Genomic DNA, 20,468 nt, shown 5'->3' with positions numbered 1-20,468 from the left:
AAATTAAAAAGCTACCCTAGCCGCCGCTACCGCCGCCCACAGTGGCGGCGGCGCCGCCACTACCACCAACTCCAATGGCTGCCAAACTTTGGTAGTAGCACCTCCTCAACACACACATTAATTTCCTCAACTGTGACAAAGTCAGAAAATTAGTAGAAATACCTCAACAATTAAGGAGAAGGTTGAACCCGAGTGAACAGTAAAATCTTCTAATTATGCTTTCTTCCTCCATGCTTCGATCTGGGTTATGAAACTTGGCGAGCATGAAGAGTGGCTCAAGGCGCTTCTAACGGACCTGGGTTTATGATCGGAGGTGGCCGGAAATCGGCGTTGACCAATTTGCTACAGTAAAAGTGTTGGCTTCGATCTCCACATTTCCGGCCAAATCGCCGTAAAAAACTCCCACATGCGTGTTAAGGAGGAGGAGACGAGTCTATCGATGCTCGTAGCTCGCCATGTGGTGGTCTAGAGGTGGAGGAAGAGAGAGTTGCAGAAGAGAGACAGAGAGAGCACGGGGGAAGGAGAGAGAAGAAAGAAAAGTTACCCGGCTACAGTAACTTTTCAAATTTATACTAATCTACCTTAAACAGTAACTTCACATTTTTGCTTATAACTTTTGCATACGAACTCCGATTTTTACGTACCACATATACACGGGCTCGGTTTAACGTCCTCTACAACTTTCATGAATGAAATTTTCTCAAATTTTGACCCGAACAAAAAGTCAACTATTTAGGGCCACTAACAGTATTAAAACAAAGTAAAAGTGAAAGTAATTCCTGTTTACCATCCAAATGACTAGTAGACCGGTAAATTGAGATACGGGACGTAACATGGGGTCTTTGGGCTTTGGCTCAAATTCGGGTTGTTGGGTCCTATTTTGTGGGCTTGTAAGGGTCACTTGTCACTTAGTGATGAGGGTGGGCCTGGCCTAAGAGGTGAACCTTCTTAGGCAAGTGGGTCAGTGTATGGTACATGACCAATCGTTTCGAAGCATAACTTCTGCAGGAGTTGATAATTATCTGGAATAAGATTGAATTTCAAGCGGCTTATGGATAAGGAGTTGCTCATATTTGTTGGCTAGGAAGTGGTTTTCTATTGGTACCACAATTGCATGATTGGCTAATGGGAGGCTAGACTATGATTTTGCCCTAGAAGACTTAGAGTTTCTTTGTCTATAAGCTCGCTAATTATAGCAAGCTTATCATCGACTTGTAATGAGTTTCCTTAGCTTAGATTAGGGTTTCCGGATTTTCTTGCCGGCTATCTTTTTGTAAGTGCAGCTAGACTATAGCCATTGGCTGAATGCCGGCTATTGATCCTAATGATATCAATTTCTATTCAAACAATATATATATATATATATATATATATATATATATATATATATATAACCTTGCTCAGGTGCGGATATCCGCACCTAAGCAAAAACGTACGGATTTTGGGTTTTTCCCCACTTTCCGATCACACATTCACATCTTAACCGTTCAGTTTTTAGGTCCTAATGTATAGATCATCTCTGCAAAATTTCAGCCAATTTGGTGATCGTTAAGGCATCCAAAACTGCAATTTACACGAACGAACCGAATCTGTCGAACTGGAACCGTTCGTATATATTGTTGTAATTTGCAGTTTTGAATGCCTTAACGATCACCAAATTGGCTGAAATTTTTCAGAGGTGATCTATACATTAGGACCTAAAAACTGAACGGTTAAGATGTGAAAATGTGATCGGAAAGTGGGTACAAACCGGAAATCCGCACCTAAGCAAAAAGTGCGGATATCCGCACCTGAGAAGCCATATATATATATATATATATAACTCCCACATTGGAAAAATATAACTTTTCTTATAAGTTTATAAGAATTTGGGTAACTCCATCAATTGTCAATTTGTGAATCTCATATTACTTTATTAAATATATCATGGAATCGTAAGGCCCCGTAGTCGATCACCTTAATAAAATTTGGCAAAGGGCCCCGTCAGTGGCATAGCTAGAAATTATATCGAGGAGGTCAAAATTTTAATAGCCAAATTACCTTATATGTTAAAGAATTATCGGATAATTAATACTTCATTTAGTTACAATATTTGTCCACCAAAATAGCTTCAATTTAAAAGATGAATATATTACATTGAATTGATTTATCCCAAAAATTTTTGAGATGCCTAGTAAAAATATAAGAAAAAGAATAGTCTAATGTGTTATTATACTCATTGTGAAAGTTTTTTTTCTTTTTTCGAATAAGGTAACTTAGTCTTGATACAAAGAAGACTTTGTTGGAAAATAAATGTATTAAAATATGTGAAGCTAATCATAAGAAAGTAGGCCCAAAAGTTCAGCTAGACCAATGAGCCGATCTTCTCACAAAAGGTCAACTAAAATCCAAAATCTCAGCCAATCAGGTTTAGTTTTATATCAAAGATGCTTAAATTTAAGCCAATCAGGAACAGTTTTCAAAAATTGAGAGGAGTCATCTGACCCTTCTCGCCCTATATTGGCTACGCCCCCGGGCCCCGTAGTCGATTACCTTAACAAAATTTGGCAAAGTAAAGTACGTTTAATTATAAGGGAAAAAAATATAAACAGTACTCCAACTATGGTCCATTCTAAATTTTCATACCCAACTTTCCGAAACTATCACATTGGTACCCCAAATAGCCAGTCCGACCCAACATACGTACCCGCCGTCCATAACGGCGTTAACTTGCTCCTCTCGTGGCCTCTTTAAATCATGCCAGCTGTCATAAGAGTTAACGTCGTCATGGACGGCGTGTACGAAAATTGGGTTGGATTGGGTACTCCAGGTACTAAAATGATAGTTTCCAAAAGTTAGGTACAAAAATTTAGAATGGGTCTTACCTCAGGTACTGTTTATATCTTTTTCCCTATTTATAATTTGCAATCAACCAATAGGGCCATGCGGTATGGCGCTACTCGGTGGAGGTGGAGGACTGGGAATTGCTCCTAGCTTTCTTGGTGCTGGATCTGCAATCAATAAACTTGACCGTGCGTTATATATTACTCAATCAAATATGTTCTAATCTATAATGAAAAGCTGAGCGTTTAGCCTGTTCTGTGATCTGTTCTGGCTAAATTAAGAGTTTCAGATTGTTTTTCGATGTTGTTTGATTCCCAGATTAACTTTCATGCATATGCACGGTATGCTTAATCTCAAGAGAGTTACTGTAGCTGATCGATCAATGATCATTAATTCAAACTGATCGAGCTCATCAGCTTCCAGCTAGCTTAGATATGTATAGCTATTAGCTAGTAGTGAAAATGGTTGTCAACTAATAAACAATAATATGCCTGCAAATCCAAGTTCATGCTAATTAGAAGAGAGAGAAAAATCGTTTACCTGCGTGAACTGATTGCATGGACAAGAATGAAGCACTGAAAATCATGAGCATGATTATCAGAATACGGATCACAGAGCATGAGAGGCCCATCTCGATCTTAATCGATATTTCAACGAAAGGTCGATGTACTGCTAGCTAATTGGCTCTCTCAACTTATTGAATAATATAGGGGGCGAAAAAGCCCGTAAGCCCGAAAAACCGGCCCGGACTGCCCGGTTCGGTCCGGTTTGGTCCGGGTTTGCAAAAAAAATTTGGTAACATTCTCCGGTCCGGTCCGAACAGGCTCAAACCCGGTCCGGTCCCGGTTTGAGGTTTTGAAATATAATAAAGCCCGTTGGGCCCGACTATTAATTAACAAATATTTTTATATGTTTTATTAGTCTTCCTACCAACTTTTCTTTTCCTCCTTCTCTCTCCACGTTCTTCTTCTCTACTCTAATTCTCCCAGGGTCCCACCCCTCCTTTTTCTGACTCTCTCTTATTCTCTTTCTTCTTTCTTCTTTCTTTTCAGTTTTCCCGTCCCTCTCCAGTCCCCCCCCCCCTTCTTTCTTTTTCGTTTTTTTCTTCTCTCTTCTTAAGTTCTTATCTTCTTCTTCTTCTTTTCCCCAAAGGCCTCCATTGTCTTTTTTCTTTTCTTTTCCCTTCTCTCCCTAGCCCTCCTTCGGTCCTTCCCCATTAGATCAATTGTAGAGAAATTCCTAATTCTTCTTCTATCGTTACTCAACCCCAAAATCTCTCTCTCTCTAGTTTTTCTCTATTACTCAACCCCAAAACATCTCTCTCTCTCTCTCTCTCTCTCAATGGTGGTGGTTAGGTGGCTTTGGAAGTTTGGAGGGTGGAGGAATGGGTTTGGAGCAAGATCTGTTTTTTTTTTTTTTTTTTTTAGTCTTTTGGGCCCGAAAAAACCCGAGGACCGGCCCGGTTTTTTTCGGTCCGGGCCTTTCCGGTCCCTGAAACTTAAAAACGAAATTTGAGCCCGACCCGAAAAATTCGGGCTCGGTCCCGGGCCTTGCAAATTGGGTGCCGGGCTGGGACCGTGCCCAGGCCTAGAATAATATATGTACAATATATAGGAAAATAATGGTGTGTTAGAAATTATGTGAATTGGTCTTTGTAAAAAACCGCGTTGGCAGACTTTATGCACCATTGATGATCGGTCATTTATTTTTGTAACTAGTCATGACGTGCATTTTGGACTACTTTTGTAAAACTATTTATTAGAGGAGAGATTGAGGTTGAATTTAGCTGATAACCCCAATTACCTGATATCGGTCTAGAAGACTATTGCAGAAGGCCCGAATCAAATTCATGAAGCTGAATTGTCTGCTTGAATTAAGATCAATAAGCTCATTTAATCCAACGGTTTACATTTTTGATGTCATCAAACAATGGTTTACATTTTGAAAATTACAATACTCTGAAATGTAATTTCCTCGAATACCATTATAATTTGGGGGGTGAAATTTGCACCCCCATATTTGCAAACCACACCCATTTTAATTTTTTAATAATATTTCATCCCAAATATTTTTGAACTTCCTAAAATGCCCTCAAAAGCCAGATTTTCTTTTGACTCTTCTCTCTCTCGCGTTCTCTCTCTCTCTCTCACGTTCTCTCTTTTTGGATCACGACAACAATCTCCCTCTTCTCTCTTTCTTCTCCAGACAACGACCTCTTCTCCATTGAAAATTGGTCAACCTCAAGCCTCCTTCTTTCCAAACCAGGTCACAATCCCAACTTTTCTCTTTATTATCTCACTATATCTACTCTAATTTCATGTTTAACTTTGCTTTTATCTTCTGCGATTCAATCTTTCTTACTGTTCCTTCTCTTCTGGCTCATATCAAATTGGACAAGTTTCTTTCTTTATGATTTGTGGGTAATATGTTTGCTGATAAATTGAGAAATTTGGAGTCCTTATTGCTTTTCGAAATCCTTTCAAAATTTAGAGATTGAAAAAATTAGATTTCTTTTATGCTCAAAATCAGCTGCTGAGGAGGTCAGTACAATGGAAGAAGAGCCCTTTGATGCTGGGTTGCAAATTTCTATGTCTTCAGATGATATGGAAGAAGTCTTACAATCAAATCACCCGTCTAGTATCATTGAAGTCCCCATTGTCAATGGTAAGTATTATGTGCTATCACTTTTATTATGTTTAGAGCTAATTATTTTGTTTTTCTTTGATTTACTTGAAGGCCCCTCTATGATTGATGTTTATGATGAATTCCTCTCATTATCGACGAAATTTTTTGAAAATCGAGAAGACCTTGTCAGTGCTATTCGTAAGATTGGGTTGCTGCAGGGGTATGTTATGGTAATCAAAAGATCTAGAAGCAATAGAGATGTGGCTATTGGTTGTGATAGAGGTGGTTGTTATCGAACCTGCTCTGCACTTGAGGAGAAGAAAAAGAATTCAGCTTCTCGTTGGATAGATTGCCCTTTCAAAATTGTGGGAAGAAGGACAGCTGAAGGGTTGTGGAAGGTCGAGATAAGTGGCTTGTTACATAACCATGAGCCTTCCACTGACATGGTTGGACATCCATATTGTCGTCGGTTTACTAAAGAGGAAGCCTTACAAGTTGAACAAATGAGTCGGGCTGGCATAAAACCACGTCAAATTCTCTCTTCGCTTCGACAAAGTAATCCTGATCTTCTAGCTGTTTCCAGAAATATATATAGCAAGACAGCTCAGTTTAGGAGGGAGAGTCTAGGTGGGCGTTCGATTATTCAAGCATTATTAGATGAGCTTGGTGGTGTTGGTTTTTCTCATAATGTCAAATATGATCACTCTGGTCATTTGACTCATCTATTCTTTGCTCATCCTACTTCCATTGAGTTGACTAAAAGCTTCTCTAATGTCTTTGTGATGGATTGTACTTATAAGACAAATAAGTACAAGATGTCATTACTTGAGATTGTAGGAGTGTCGAGTTTCAACACATCATTCTATTTGTGTTTTGTTTTCATGCAAAAAGAGGAACAACAGGATTATCAGTGGGCTCTTGAAATGTTCAGTAAGTTGTTGGGAGATGGTAATCATCCATTGGCGATTATAACTGATAGAGAGTTGGCATTAATGAACGCAGTACAAGTTGTGTTTCCGATGACTCCTAATCTTTTATGCATATGGCATATTGAAAAAAAATATTCTTGCACATTGTAAGGGTCAGTTTAATTAAGGAAGATGCAGATTGGGTTGGTTTTATGTCTTCTTGGAGTACCCTTGTAAAGTCTTGGGACGTGTCAATGTTTATTGAAGCTTGGAACTGTTTTCAAATTGAGTACAAAGACTATGCTTCCGTTCTGACTTACATTGGCAATACTTGGCTTCCATGGAAAGAGAGGTTTGTATTTGCATGGACCGGACAGATTTCACACTTTGGTAATAATGTTACTTCTAGAGCAGAAGGTGCACATGGAACCTTAAAGAAATATCTTCAAGTTTCTACTGGTGGTCTCCGTGAAGTGAAGGAAAATATTTGTCTTACTATTCAAAATCAGTTTCAAGAAATTAGAACTCAACTTGCAAGTGAAAAGATTCGTGTTCCTCAAAAACTTTGCATCCCTTTCTTTAAAGAGGTGATTAATAAGGTATATTTCTATGCTTTGTTTGAGTTACAAAAGCAATATTTGTTGGCAAATACCAAAGACTATTCATCCCAATGCAAGGGCCAGTTTTCCAAAACCATGGGTCTTCCATATGTGCACATGATCAAGGAGATGAGGATTGAAGTGCTGCCTTTAAATCAGATTCATGAGCAATGGAGGATTGACACTAGATCATTCACTAATGATCATCGTGCAAGCTTGGATCATAAAGATCCATTTAGTAGTCTTTTATCTAAGGTTAAAGAGAAGTATGAAAAACATGACCATAAAGTACATGGAACCTGACAAATTGCCCATCTGGAAACGCAAAACACAAAACCATAAAGTACCAGCTGCCAATCCAAGTTTCACTTAGGGTGGTGTCAATAACCCCCAAATCGGTAAAGCTAACATATAACACTGAAAAAAGTTGATATGCAAACACTAAATCTTATCAATATCTTCATCTTCAAACTCCATGCATCAGCACCACCTTCATCCTAATCTTCAGCAGCCTAGGCTCATTAGGCATGTACTTGAGAATCAAATCAGCTTTGTCATCCTGATAGTCACGAAGGCCAACAAGAATGATATGCCCAGCTGCAATCCAAACCAACAAGAAGCAAACTTTTGGGTCTGCAGTTTTGTTACTTTGTATATTAGTGGAAACCAGCTCATCAGGCAAACTTTTGGATCTCACTGACAAAATTAAAACATAGTTGAATGAAAAGAATCTTATTCTGTCAAACTCCACTACGCACAGTCAATAAGCTTATGATTCAAACATCATACTATCCTTCTAAACTGTTTTTTTTTTCTCTCTCCTTCCCGGTCTCATGAGGCACATAGGCACTTCGAATAAAACAAGGACAACTCCCTACATGCTGCCTACATATAAATTCAAGAAAGAAAATTCCATGACTGATACAACCATGAAACCCGCTATTTACACTACTCAAATAACTTGATAATCTTAGAGAATTTTGTTTTTTTTGTAATTATTTCTTGCCGATTACACTGCACTTGATGAAGAGATGACCTTATTTCTCCAAAAGATTTCATGACTTAAGTCAATAATCACAAAATTTATCAAACTGTATTACTATGACCTGTTGAGCTGTACAGGAAGTAGAATGGTTTTCCAGCAAGATAAGAAATTGCATGAAAAGGGTAAACTGATATTGGCACTGTTAACGTTAGTGATCCGTGGGGATCCTAGTTAGCTATAAATAAAGAGAGATAGAGAGAGAGACACAAGAAGTATAGTGGTTCGCCTCCGCATGAGCGGGAGACTACGTCCACTTGAAAGCTATACTAGTGTGTCGAGCCTTGCGGCCTAACAAGATTACAAGAGATGTAATGAATGTGTTGAGTTGTGGGAGGAGGCATTCCTTTTATAGATGAAGGAATGCTCTTCCTTTACATGTTTTTCGATGTGGGACAAGCAACCACACAATTCTAGTCTAGAAAGCCTAGTTGTGAGGGCATCTTGGCAAGGGCGGGAACGTGGCTTCCCGGAGGCGGATTTGCGACTTCCGGATACCGTGGTGTAGCTTGAACATAGGGCTACACGATGGATGTCGTGGTTGGGCCTTGCCATGTCTCGTGGATGTCCCAAAGTAGGAGTTACTTATGCTTGGTGAGATAGCAAATACTCCATATTATTGGAGGTATGTACAGGCACTACTTTCAAATACACATGAACAATTTCTTTCCATCATTCACTATTCTTAATTTCTCTCACACTACATTCATTCCTTATTGATTACCTTATTTTGTTTTCAATTTAGAGCCAAACTCACAATAATCCTATTAGTAACATACCGGAAAGTAATTCACAGAATTCAATTTGCCTAACCGCATAAAAAGAATTCATCAAGTTCAAAGAATCTATTCATACCAGGAAGTCATCCATCTCCTAAATCTTACCAGAATAGTATGTATAACAATGTGCAGAACAAAATATGACTACCACTAACACATGCATAACAAAAAAAACAGAATGCATCAATCAAAAGAAAGAAAGTAAGCAAAAATTTCTGACTAACCCAAAAGGCATAAAGCAACCCAATTTTTTCAATCTCCAAATTTCGAAAGGATTTTGAAAAGCAATAAGGACTCCAAATTTCTCAATTTATCAGCAAACATATTACCCACAAATCATAAAGAAAGAAACTTGTGCAATTTGATATGAGCCAGAAGAGAAGGAACAATAAGAACAATTGAATTGCAGAAGATAAAAGCAAAGTTAAACATGAAATTAGAGTAGATATAGTGAGATAGCAAAGAGAAAAGTTGGGATTTGACCTGGTTTGGAAAGACGAAGGTTGAGGTTGGTCAATTTTCAATGGAGAAGAGGAGTTGTCATTGTCTGGAGAAGAAAGAGAGAAGAGGAAGTGTTGTCGTGATTTTGGAAAAGAGAACGAGAGAGAGAGAGAGCAGAGTCAAAAGAAAATATGACTTTTGAGGGCATTTTAGGAAGTTCAAAAATATTTGAGATGAAATATTATTAAAAAAATTAAAATGGGTGTGGTTTGCAAATATGGGGGTGCAAATTTCACCCCCCTATAATTTCTTTCTTTTTATTTCTTTAAAGAAATCCATACTTACGTATGAATGCAAAATCATGACCTGTGCCAAATTTATGCAAGCCATAAACCTCAAATAAAGAAACGAGATGTCTTAATTACTTGGCTCCTCGAACTTCAGTAGCCTTACGCACTTACCTTCAACAATCAACACCAGCTAAGATTTCCCTGATTTACTTCGAAATTTCAAGTGGATGCGGTCTAGTAGTCACTATCAAGTATAGTTCAGAGTGCTCGGAATCAATGATGGTGAAACGTACTTTCCCAACTGGAAATTCACGTTACTTGTGAAGCTCTACATTAATAATTGGGTTCCATTTTCAAGTCATAGCCCGTCTTTCTCACGTTGCATAGACCTTGAGACTAACCTTGACTTTTGGTTCTCCTTTACCTCAGTAGTGTTCCCCTGGTCAGCAGCTGATCATGGGAAATTTGGTCACTCACCGTCCGATTGAAATCGGACGGTTGACAGCTCTCATCTCAGATTTCATCACTTAGCTGTCAACCGTCCGATTGAAATCGGACGGTGAGTGACCAAATTCCCCATGGTCAGCTGCTGACCAGGGGAACACGGCTGCCTTTACCTTTTCATCAGCGAAAAATCTGCTATTCACCTAGGTGAGGGTCACCTGCTGACGTGGCCGAACGACAGCCACGAATTGATAGGTCTAGGGTGTAGGTGTCAGAGTCTGACTAACGCTGCTGTTTGTGTTTTTTAACGTCTCTTTTTGAAACGGGTTTGAAAGAGCAAAAAAAAAAGTGACCTGCATGTGACTTAACAAAAGTGACCTGCGCTCTCATCACATAAAAAGCTTCGCAATTAAAAGCTCATTCTTCTTTTTCTTTTTTTGTGCCAACAAAGGTTGGTTTAGTTGGTAATGACGGCCTTGTGTTGGAGCTCCCATCTAAGTTTGAATCCCGTTGCCGACTATCCTTTGTTGGTGGGTAATCTAAAAAATGTCCTGCATAATTTCATATCAATGGGCTGAGCTGAGACACTGGCCAGTTTCGTAAGTCCTGTTAGGTTAAGGTCGTAGGTTTGCCCTGATCTGGTAGTGTAGGGAAGTCTCCCTCTTACCTGAACTTTTTGTAACCAACAAAAAAAAATGCTCATTCTTTAGCACCTTCACTAGCAAAAACAAACATGCTCCACGTACCAATACTATGAACAACTTGTAGATGAAAGTGGAAGATCCTTTGATGCATATCCGCGGTCTTGAAGACATGTTCTTCCCACCCAAATTTTCATGAAAACTTCTAGCACACGATCATCAAATATAGAGGTGATAGAAAGTTCAAGGAACGTAACGCATGCCTCTAAACACCATTCATCAAATAATTCATAGTACGTGCATATATACTCTAGCAAAAGGTACTCTGCCCAAATAAGGGATGAAAACTGGTCTTCATTGACTTGTGGAAGTACTGCAGTACTTGATGAAGCTTGCTTAACAAACTCAACCATTGTTACGTAATAAGTTGCAGCTCCATGCAGTTTGTTTATTTCGACCGGTTTCATTCTTCACCTTTAGAGCTTGTTCATGAGCTGTCCAAGGGGGCAGTACTATATATGTTTACTGAGGCCAAATTCCTCACTTGTGTAGCTGCTCGGGGCGGTGCCAATCAATGAATTAACACCTCCATATCATATAGTGGATACAAGACAGAAGCTACTTGTGGATGTCCCTAGGATGCCAAGTCCTAAGACGCATGTAGTCTTTAATCAATTTATTGATGGATATGGAGTACTATTGGTGTGTGTGTGTGTATTCCTCGAAAGTATATGCATGGTTCATTAATCCTCCAAAGTCTACAATTAATACTTCTTTTTGTTCTGCAATACTTAAAGCTAGGGTTCGTCTACGGGTACGATACATCAAGTAAATTAGTTCGATACATAAGTAGACTACCTCGATACAGAGATAGACTAATTTGAGATCAAGTCAAACTAGTCTACTTATGTATAGAGTCAGTCTATATTTGTATCAAATTTAGTCTACTTAATATATTAATACATTAAGTACCGTACAATTTTCCATACTTAAACTGGCCGGCTAGTTTTTTTCGGATTGTACGTCTCCTGGAATCATCAGCATCTCCATGTCTCCCTCACCGTTCAGTTATTTTTAACACCAAAAATCTTCATATATCCATGTAATTATTAATTACTACGTACTTGGCACTTAATTTCTTGCATATATACCTAGCCTTAGTACGTTATTAGTTTCATGACTCCGCCTTCATGTTAATTAGATGAACCTACTGAGAAATAAATCAATTACCTGCGTAAACTGATTGCATATTTGCATGGACAAGAATGAAGAACTGAATATCACGAGCATGATTCAGAATACGGATCAAAGGGCACGAGAGGTGCCCCATATCTTACTCGATATTTCAATGAAAGATCGATGTACTTTCTAGCTAATTGGATCTTAACTTGTCTCCTTCTCTATGTGTTTTCTTGATCTTTGCTGGGAAGGACGTACTTCAAGCAAGCAATACAAAACCGCGTTGGATTTGACCCAATTTCACTTTAAAGCGGTGTTATTAGTACTAGTACATAGTTGGATTTTTGATAAGGTCAATACGAGAGATTTAAATGAAAGAGGACGATAGTTTTGAATTTAGTTGGTTACTAAAGTCTTTGATGACTTTGACTATATAAGGCCTTTAAAAAAAAAAGTCTTTGATGACTTTGACTATATAAGGCCTTTTGAATATGTTGACTCAAATTCATCAAGCTCAATTTGTTCTTTTAAATGAAAGATTCATTGGCTTTAATATGCCCCTAACTTGGGTATAGAATAGTACAAAAAAGACTACTCTGTTAACACATTTCGAGCACTAGCCCAATGCCCAACAGAACTAGCCCAGCCACAATCCTTGCCGCCACCAATCCAGGAACGTTGCCTACGATACACCACCTCGACCACCTGTGAATCTCAAACGCTGGGTATACCAACTAGACCTGAACCCAAACTACATTTGGATCATCCCGTACACCAAAAAGCAGTAAGAACCACTTGATGCCGATGTTGCCGATTAAGCTCAATTGTCTACTTGGGATTGTGATTTTTAACACACGCATACCCCAATTAATCTGATTTTCTTAATTAATTTGCTCAGTCTCATTCTTTTTATTTCTCTACAGAAAATCACTAAATCTTCACATATGAGAGTTTTTATTGAGACCTCTAAATTTGCTCATTTGACCTCTCATAATCTTTACACCTCGTTTGTGCTTTTAAATACAAATATTTGCTCACTAAACCTCTTTTTGAATTCCTCAAATAACCTTAGTTATATTATTCACGTACAAAAAAATAAAATATACTCATTATACCTCTAATTCACTAAATACACATCCATTCCTTTTTATTTTTTGGTTCTTTTTTGCATGCAAACCTAAAAAATGCCCAAAATAAATTTCTAGAACTTTAATTAAATCATGAATCAAACGGTCATAACACATAAATTGATCAAGCAGTCATAAATCAAACGGTTAGACATGATTCCTATGTTTCTAACCCTTATAAAAAATGAAAGGTTATTCAAAAATAAAAATGAAAGGTTACATAAATTGATATAAATAAAAAAAAACACGGAACATAAAAAAATAAAAAAACTAAAAACCACCATCTCCCACCCAAAGCTCATCCTCCAACCAAACCTTGAACGTTGATTATAATTCATTGTCTATAATTATCATTTTACAAGAGGATATATATGTAATTTATTAATTCAAAAGATATAGAGGTCAAATGAGCAAATTTGGAGGTCCCAATAGAAATCATGGCCTCTTTACATTTTTTTTTTTTTTGAATGAAATTCAACATTTCTCATTAATAGTCTCAAGCTAGAGCAGTACATTACATACCTTTCCACTGCCTTGAAAAACAGAGGGCAATAAGAAAACGTGGTATATATATCTAATACCACTCATTAACGAACATCCATGATCACTTATTCTAAACAGGCCTATCTTACTATGATCGAAATGATTGCATAGTAAATAAGCATAGTACATAAAAGACTTAAAAGGAAGGCTAAAGAAAAGCCTTATGAGCCCATACCCTCCACCAGGATCCCATAACCGAAACCCTAGTAAGCCGGAGCCTGCCTGTTTGGTCCAAACTTGGGCCAAAATCCACAGTCTTGACACCCAATCTGTTTTGAGCACCCAAAATGATCTAGGCAACGCTTCCCAGAATTGGGCTGCAAACTTGACCTGGGCCATACAGCAGATTTGGGCCGCCCAATCGAGTTGGGCCTTGAACTGATCTTGGCACCCAACCCAGAATGAGCATACCCACTCCTGCTCCAATCACTGTCACGGCCTCCACCTCCGCCACACATACAAGATGCAGGCCATCTCGTCTCCGACCCGGATCCACGACTGAATTCAGATCTCGCAAAACTCTAATCCAACACCGAGAATCAGCAAGACTTTAGTCCACCTTGAGACGCCCCCGACGCGGCCGAGACCAACCACTGTCATCAGACTCTTCTTCCTCTACAAGTTTGCTTCGGCGATGAACCGCCGGCCTCACCATTTTCCTCAGATCCCAGAGCTCGATGACGCCAGAACAAGGCCTCCTCAAGTTCAAACCCGAGGGCGAGCCTCCTATCCACCCCCATCTTGAGGCAAGTCGGAGATCCGATTCATCAGAAACGGCAGATGCAGGAGCACCATACCGCCAATTGCCGCAAACTTTACTCGCTTCTAGGAGCAAGCCATCGTTGCCGCTTGGAGGAAAGCTCACGAGGCTCGTCCTTGGAGGTCTGCCGCCGACGCCTTCTTGGTAGTTTCCACTTCTCTCCCCAACGGGTAAAGAGTTGGCATAGATTGAGACAGTGATTGACAATAAACATCGCAATTGAAGCCTCAGCCTAAGGCGACTAGGGTTGAGAGCCATTATTCTTTACATATAGTTTTACCTTAATGTCACTTAATAACAATAATAATAATAATAATGATTGATTCGATAAAGCATGCAAATTTCAATGACATTTTCACTTTAGGCGCCAAAATAACAAGTAGATTGTTGTACCTAGAGGGATACCTCTGAGCTTTTTGGAGCGATCTCGAGCGGCGAAACTCATCTAGGGTTTCGTGTGGTGGCGGCGGCGACCTTGCGGTCCCCAGACCAGACAGCGAGGGGACGGAGTGCGGACTTCTTGTTTTGCGGCGTCGCTATTTAGGTGGAGTGCTCGATGGAAAATAGGTTGAGGCAGTAAGGGCTCCAATCGCGGCGGCTTACGGCTGAGGCGATCGAGGGTGCAGGCTCTGGTGCGCTTTAGACTCTTTCATGCCGGTCTGAGGCGTCCGAGGTTTGTGGTGGCAGTGGCGGAGGAGGAAACTTTTGAGGCACGGGTTTCTGTGTTTGGAGGTGTGGCTTGCTCCCTGTTTTCAGGTTGGGACGAGGTCTTATCTGACCACGGCGATGGTGGAGCAACGCGACCGGCCTTCGGAATGATGAGGGGAGGCTACTCTCTGGAAGGATTGGTAGCAAGTCGATCTAGGGAGACGAGTTGATGGAGGTGGGCTTTGGCCATTGGGCCTTTGTCTGGCTGAGCTGCTGTTCTGTGGTTTGGCTGGGCTAGCCCAATCTCTTTTCACATTTCTTTGTTAGTTTGGGCATGTTGTGGATCTTTGGAGAGTAGCAAAGCCCTATTTTGTTTTTGTTTGCTTCGAATAGGTGCTCTTACCATTTCTATCCATGGTTGTAGCCGTATACTGGTTGATGAGTGGCGATGTACACCAGGAAGGTCTTAGGCATCAAAACCTGTCAAGTTAGTGGCCCTGATTTAGGGTTGGATAGGTGTAGGGTTTTTTACTTTATGCATTTTCTTTCTATTTTGGTTTGTTTGGTTTTGTTCTTAGTCACTCTGCTATATGCAGTCTGATTGGCTTCTCTAAGCAGTTTGTATTGTGCTTGAATTTGTATTATGAGTAGTTTCTTGAAACCCTCTAGCTTGATGCAGTGACGTCGTAATATATTAGAACCTGATTCCATTTCCTTAATACATTTCATGCCTAACCGAGAGAACACCAAATCATAAGGATCAGCACAAGATTTGATCTTTACAGAAGAGCCAACCACCTATAAACATGTGGATGCAGACTAATCTTAGCCTCATCCTATGATGATCGAATGAAACGATTACATTTTTTTTTCTTTTTTGAAAGAAAAAGGAGTTTTGAATTACCGAGAATTTTAGTTTTCGAATTACCCGGGATTTTAGGAACTGAAATCTTGATTAGCACGTGGTGGTTAAAATGGCCACTGGAAAATCATGATTTGTGTACATACAGTACCTGCAAAAGTTAACTACCTGCAGAACATCCAAAGGTGAAATAATTTGCTCATGAGCCAGCAAATATAAACAGAATCGACAGAGGTCACACCATATATTATTAAATGAATACATATAACAAGAAATCATATTTGGTAGATCAAAATAAACAGAAATTCATCACAATGTTTATTTATTGTACGTATTAGTTCAATACATAGCATTCAAACCAAAAATGAAGAATACTATGTATTCGCCAGGTACTCTGTATATTAAGCAGGAGGGCCGTCTTGTATATCAGCCCCGACACAGTAAAAAAACGCTGTCGTTGTTCCACGCATACAATCAACGGCTCAGATCAATCATCTCTAGCCTCTCATATCAATAATAAGATGTATAAGGAGGAGGTAACTGGGGATAGTAATGGGTCATTGGATTATGGTGACCGTAAGATGGGTAGTAACTAGGAGGAAGAGGAGGAGGAGTAGTAGGAGCATATGATCCCATATAATTATAGTTATTATAAGGATCACATGATAATAGTCTTTGTTGGTCATTATAATACCCATTGCCATAACAAGGAGTTGTATATTCCTCTCCGGTCCTCACCCAGCAAACTGCAGCATCTTTTTCCCCAGCCTTGACAATCCTCTCCAGTAACTTTTTCGCGTTTACTTTCCCGGAAATATATGCCATACCTGCTTGTGCATCTATCTGATAAGAGACTCCTAAACATTTCAAACACGTACATAAAATCAATACACGTTCCATGGACCTGCTTTAGCCTTGAATAAGTTCATTCCTGTCTAGGGCTTTTAGAAAACACTAATGTTTAATTAGGGTTTTGATGTTTCCGAGCATACCTGCGATGTTTTTCAGCAATTTCGTCAGGTACTTGTACCATCCATTAGATGAGAGGTCCAGTTTCAATCCACAAGTCTGTAATCAAAGACGTTATCACATATTAATCCGCAAACCCAAAATTCACATACCTAATAAAGAGAAACAAAGAAATGAAAATGGAACACTGACCATGTGAGTAAGAGATTCCATTGTTGGCAGCTTTGAAACACCTCAGGATAAAAAACAGTAATGAGCTAGGGTTTCTGATAAGAAATGGAGTTAGGTTATACGGTTTCTGTTGGATTCTGGGGCAGGAAGGTGTGACATTTATATAGCAAATGTGGTTGTCTCTCTCTGTTTATTCTTTATTTTTCGTTTAAATTTCTGTCGGCAAGTAATTTGGACTTCGTGAATTTAGTGAATTGATTAAGTATATTTCAAGAATAATTATAACATATTAAAGTCTGGCATTAAAGAAAGAAATCTAGAAAATTAAAGTTGGTTAATTTTAAAATTTATTTTCATTTTGATTCCCCGCGTAGACATCATTGCAGGAATTTAATTGTAGAGCTGTCATTTCCATTTGTTAGGTGATCTTATTCTAGTTCATGTGATATGGATTTTTTTTTTCTCCTTTAATCTTGCCTTGGTTTGTATACTGGTATGCACTAAAAATGCACTAAAAAAGATCAGCCATTTTTCTAGTCAAAAAACCAGTTTCTTCAAGATTTGTTCTTATTTTAGAGAAAGCTTTTGCGGGCGTGAAGATGAAAGTGATTGATATAGGTGAGGGTATTCAAACGTGTATACCAAGATTTGTTCTTATCTTTTGTAATATGAAATTGTTTTTTAAGTTAAACTTGTATACCACCATTTCCCACCTTTAATTTTCTTGATTGGGGATTAATTCACACTTGACTATCTTAAACATTATGAGCTATAAAGTCACTTTACAACTTTCAATAATTCTCTGCTAACATGGATATTCAGGGATTCACTATCAAATCAGTTAACTAAATCAATTATTTCGCAAATGCCTTTTGTGTTGCCTTCAAAGCCTTCCTATAGTCATCACATATATTTTTAAGAGCATAGAGCGAGCTTATGCTGAAGTCGATTCAACTCATTTCGCCCCTCTTGCTGCTCTTCGATCAGCAATGCTCTTTTGCAAGTAATCAATCAATTGAAGGCATTCTTTTCCTGCAACTTAGCCAGTAAAAACTGCTGGTAATTTGTAGTACGTTTGTTGGTTTTCTTGTTCTTTCGCCGGATACATCATTTTCCAGTACTTCTGTGTTTGATGATCATGACAGTTGGTATTCTCATATTAAGTTATATGATGAGGATTTGAAAACCTCTTCAAATAATGAAAAGGGTTGTCTTGAAATGAATCCCATATATTGGGAATTATAGGATTCAGAATAATGAGGGTTTTGTTCTTCAACTTGGATCATCATGTCATGGTCATGTTAGGTTTTTTGGTGTGAAATTAATTGAAGTTTCGGTCTTGGTCTTGCGGATCATGAAAATGGGTAGGATTGGTAGTCATGGAGATTTCCTGGCAGTTTTGATTTTTTTTTAGTAACATATTAATAGTGTGAAATTATCTCCAGGTTTTGATTTTCATTGCATTTTCTAAACATTAAAGAATTTTCAAATGGATCATAGCGAGATCAGAATCGTTAATCAAAGGAATTAACCAGACTAATTATGCAAGCAATTTGATCTACAACACTAATACATGGAAATAAAGACATGACATCTCATGATGTAATCATGAGTAGTAACCTCGTCTTCTTGATGAAGGTGAAGGAGCAACTGCACTTGGTTTTGGCTTGAAATTAGTCACCAACTGACTACGATGAGGAGGAGGAGGTGGGCTTCGCAATACATGTCTTCTTTCTACTTTCCTCCACTTCGTATGTGCAGATTGAATGCCTCATTAATAAGGATGAAATTAGACCAAAACGACAGGATCTTTTTACCATAATCAAATTTTGCTTAAAGTTTAATAGAAAAGCAAATCAATTAAGACCAAAACCAAAGCCTATACAACAGAAGATCATATGTATGATTTACATGATCCTATATAAAATTAGCATTGGAAATCAATCAACCTAACAAGGAAGATAAGGGTACTAGTGAATTTAATTAGAAAAGTGATTTCCAACAATATGTGCATATATAAATTAAACGTACACACCAATTACCTGCAGTACCAAAGCTCAATGGGATGGCCAGGTTAGTGGCTAGCAAAGCAAGCAAAATGAGAGAAAAGAAAAAGGAAGGGACTCGCATATTTCCTAATTGGTGATGATTATTACCTGCTATGACTTATTAATAGTGTATTGTACGTGGAAGTCATCACTCCAGCCACACTGATCGAAACTTGATGAATTTTTTAAGCCATTCTTTCCTGGGAGTGCCTGGGTTGTACTGGCTCAGTTAACAACTCTTAAATTGCATCATTAAATCTGTATTACTTTATTAGTTTCTTAATGAACTTGCCTAATTGGGTCAACTACATACAGTTTTTTTTTTTTTTTTTTTTTTTAAAAAAAAAAAAAACCCCATCCCATTCCCACCCTTGATGGGGCTCAAACTCCTGACCTCTTATATATGAGACCAAAGACACACACCCATCAACTACATACAGTTTATTACCACTTGCTTTTGAAAACCGAGTTTATACTAAAAGGAAAGGAATTGCAAAATTAAGCTACCATATTCAGTGCATAGCAATCTTAAAATGAGAGTGGTATCTATGTGGGTTTTAATTAGGGTTCTTGACCCAAAGCACCAAAATTGATCAAAATTATTCCATTTACCCCAACAACAGATTTTTATTCTCACTAACCCAATTTAAAACAAAATGACAATTTTGCCCTAAGCTAATTAATGAATTTACATCGTGCCATCGACCCAATCTGCATACGCGCTCTCTCTCACCTGAGTCACCTCGATCTCTCTCTCTCTCTCTCCAACTCGGTCACCACGGCGAACGACTTCCGGCACCGACTGACCAAGACAATCTCGCCGGACATCCCTCCGCTCACTCTCACCTTGATCTCTCTCTCATATCTCTCTCACCACCGACTCCGACGCCGCCTCGTCTCACTGCAAGTTTCCTGGCCTGCTCCGACGACCAACCTGCTCCGCCTTCGTTTTCTTCTCCCACCGCCGATCAGGTCCTCGCAATCTTCTTCTTCTTCTTAATTCACTTCTTAATCCACTTATGCTTTCGAATCCGTATGCTCGGCACCACCCAAATCTTCACCATAGTCGGAGGCGGACCCGACCCGGCCTCCCCGGCCAACAAGTCATGATCTGGGACGACCTCAAGTCCCTTAGGCATCCACGACATGTCGTTTCAGTCTGAGGTCAGGGGACTCAAGCTCCAGCATCGAATCGTCGTCGTTTTGAACAAGAAGATCATCGATTTGTTCATAGGTTGTAAAGAATCACAGTTGCGAACTTAGGGGTCCGGTCCAGGCTTTACAACCGGCGAAGAAGGGAGATGACTGGGTGCCCAAATCCAATTTTTTTGAATGGGACAGAAGGAAAAGAAAAAAAGTTTTGAATGTCTATTGGGGGGTAATAGACGTTTATTGAAGGGCAATAGACGTTTTTATATTGATATAATCTCTTTGTTTTTTTCTTTAATCAAAGTTTTATTTGTCTAATTTTAGGAAGATTAGTTCTCATTTCGGTAACCGAAACGTCTATTGGGGGGCAATAGATGTCTATTGGGGGCAAAAAAAACTTTCCGGTGAGATTTTCAGCAA

General features: G+C 38.9%; 2 protein-coding genes across 3 annotated transcripts; one reads left to right on the top strand and one right to left on the bottom strand.

Annotated features, from left to right (window-relative positions):
• The first annotated feature begins 5,046 nt into the window (after positions 1-5,046).
• Positions 5,047-6,902, top strand: LOC133706521 (protein FAR-RED ELONGATED HYPOCOTYL 3-like). 2 transcript variants are annotated; one of them, XM_062132063.1, is made up of 2 exons: positions 5,047-5,243; positions 5,353-6,902. In XM_062132063.1, exon 2 carries the CDS (start codon positions 5,373-5,375, stop codon positions 6,525-6,527), a length of 1,155 nt encoding a protein of 384 aa, XP_061988047.1. In that variant the 5' UTR covers positions 5,047-5,243; positions 5,353-5,372; the 3' UTR covers positions 6,528-6,902. The 2 variants fall into 2 exon arrangements, with proteins under 2 accessions (XP_061988047.1, XP_061988048.1); XM_062132064.1 differs by having other exon boundaries at positions 5,047-5,487; positions 5,560-6,902.
• Positions 6,903-15,980: 9,078 nt separating this feature from the next.
• LOC133742634 (uncharacterized) lies at positions 15,981-16,967 on the bottom strand. Its single transcript, XM_062170321.1, has 3 exons — positions 16,873-16,967; positions 16,704-16,779; positions 15,981-16,568 (listed from the first exon to the last, which is right to left on the bottom strand). Exons 1-3 carry the CDS (start codon positions 16,891-16,893, stop codon positions 16,222-16,224), a joined length of 444 nt encoding a protein of 147 aa, XP_062026305.1. The 5' UTR covers positions 16,894-16,967; the 3' UTR covers positions 15,981-16,221.
• Between the last annotated feature and the right edge of the window lie 3,501 nt (positions 16,968-20,468).

The sequence above is a fragment of the Rosa rugosa genome, chromosome 4, assembly GCF_958449725.1.
Source record: "Rosa rugosa chromosome 4, drRosRugo1.1, whole genome shotgun sequence".
NCBI classification, from domain to species: Eukaryota; Viridiplantae; Streptophyta; class Magnoliopsida; order Rosales; family Rosaceae; genus Rosa; species Rosa rugosa.
Note: the sequence above shows the minus strand (reverse complement) of the source record. Positions and strands in the feature narration are given on the sequence as shown.

Coding starts and splice junctions, on each gene's coding strand:
- LOC133706521 (XM_062132063.1), top strand. CDS start 5,373: ATGGAAGAAGAGCCCTTTGATGCTGGGTTGCAAATTTCTATGTCTTCA.
- LOC133742634 (XM_062170321.1), bottom strand. CDS start 16,893: ATGGAATCTCTTACTCACATG. Junction 16,780..16,872: donor TGGAATCTCTTACTCACATG/GTCAGTGTTCCA, acceptor CTTTGATTACAG/ACTTGTGGATTGAAACTGGA. Junction 16,569..16,703: donor ATTGCTGAAAAACATCGCAG/GTATGCTCGGAA, acceptor TGAAATGTTTAG/GAGTCTCTTATCAGATAGAT.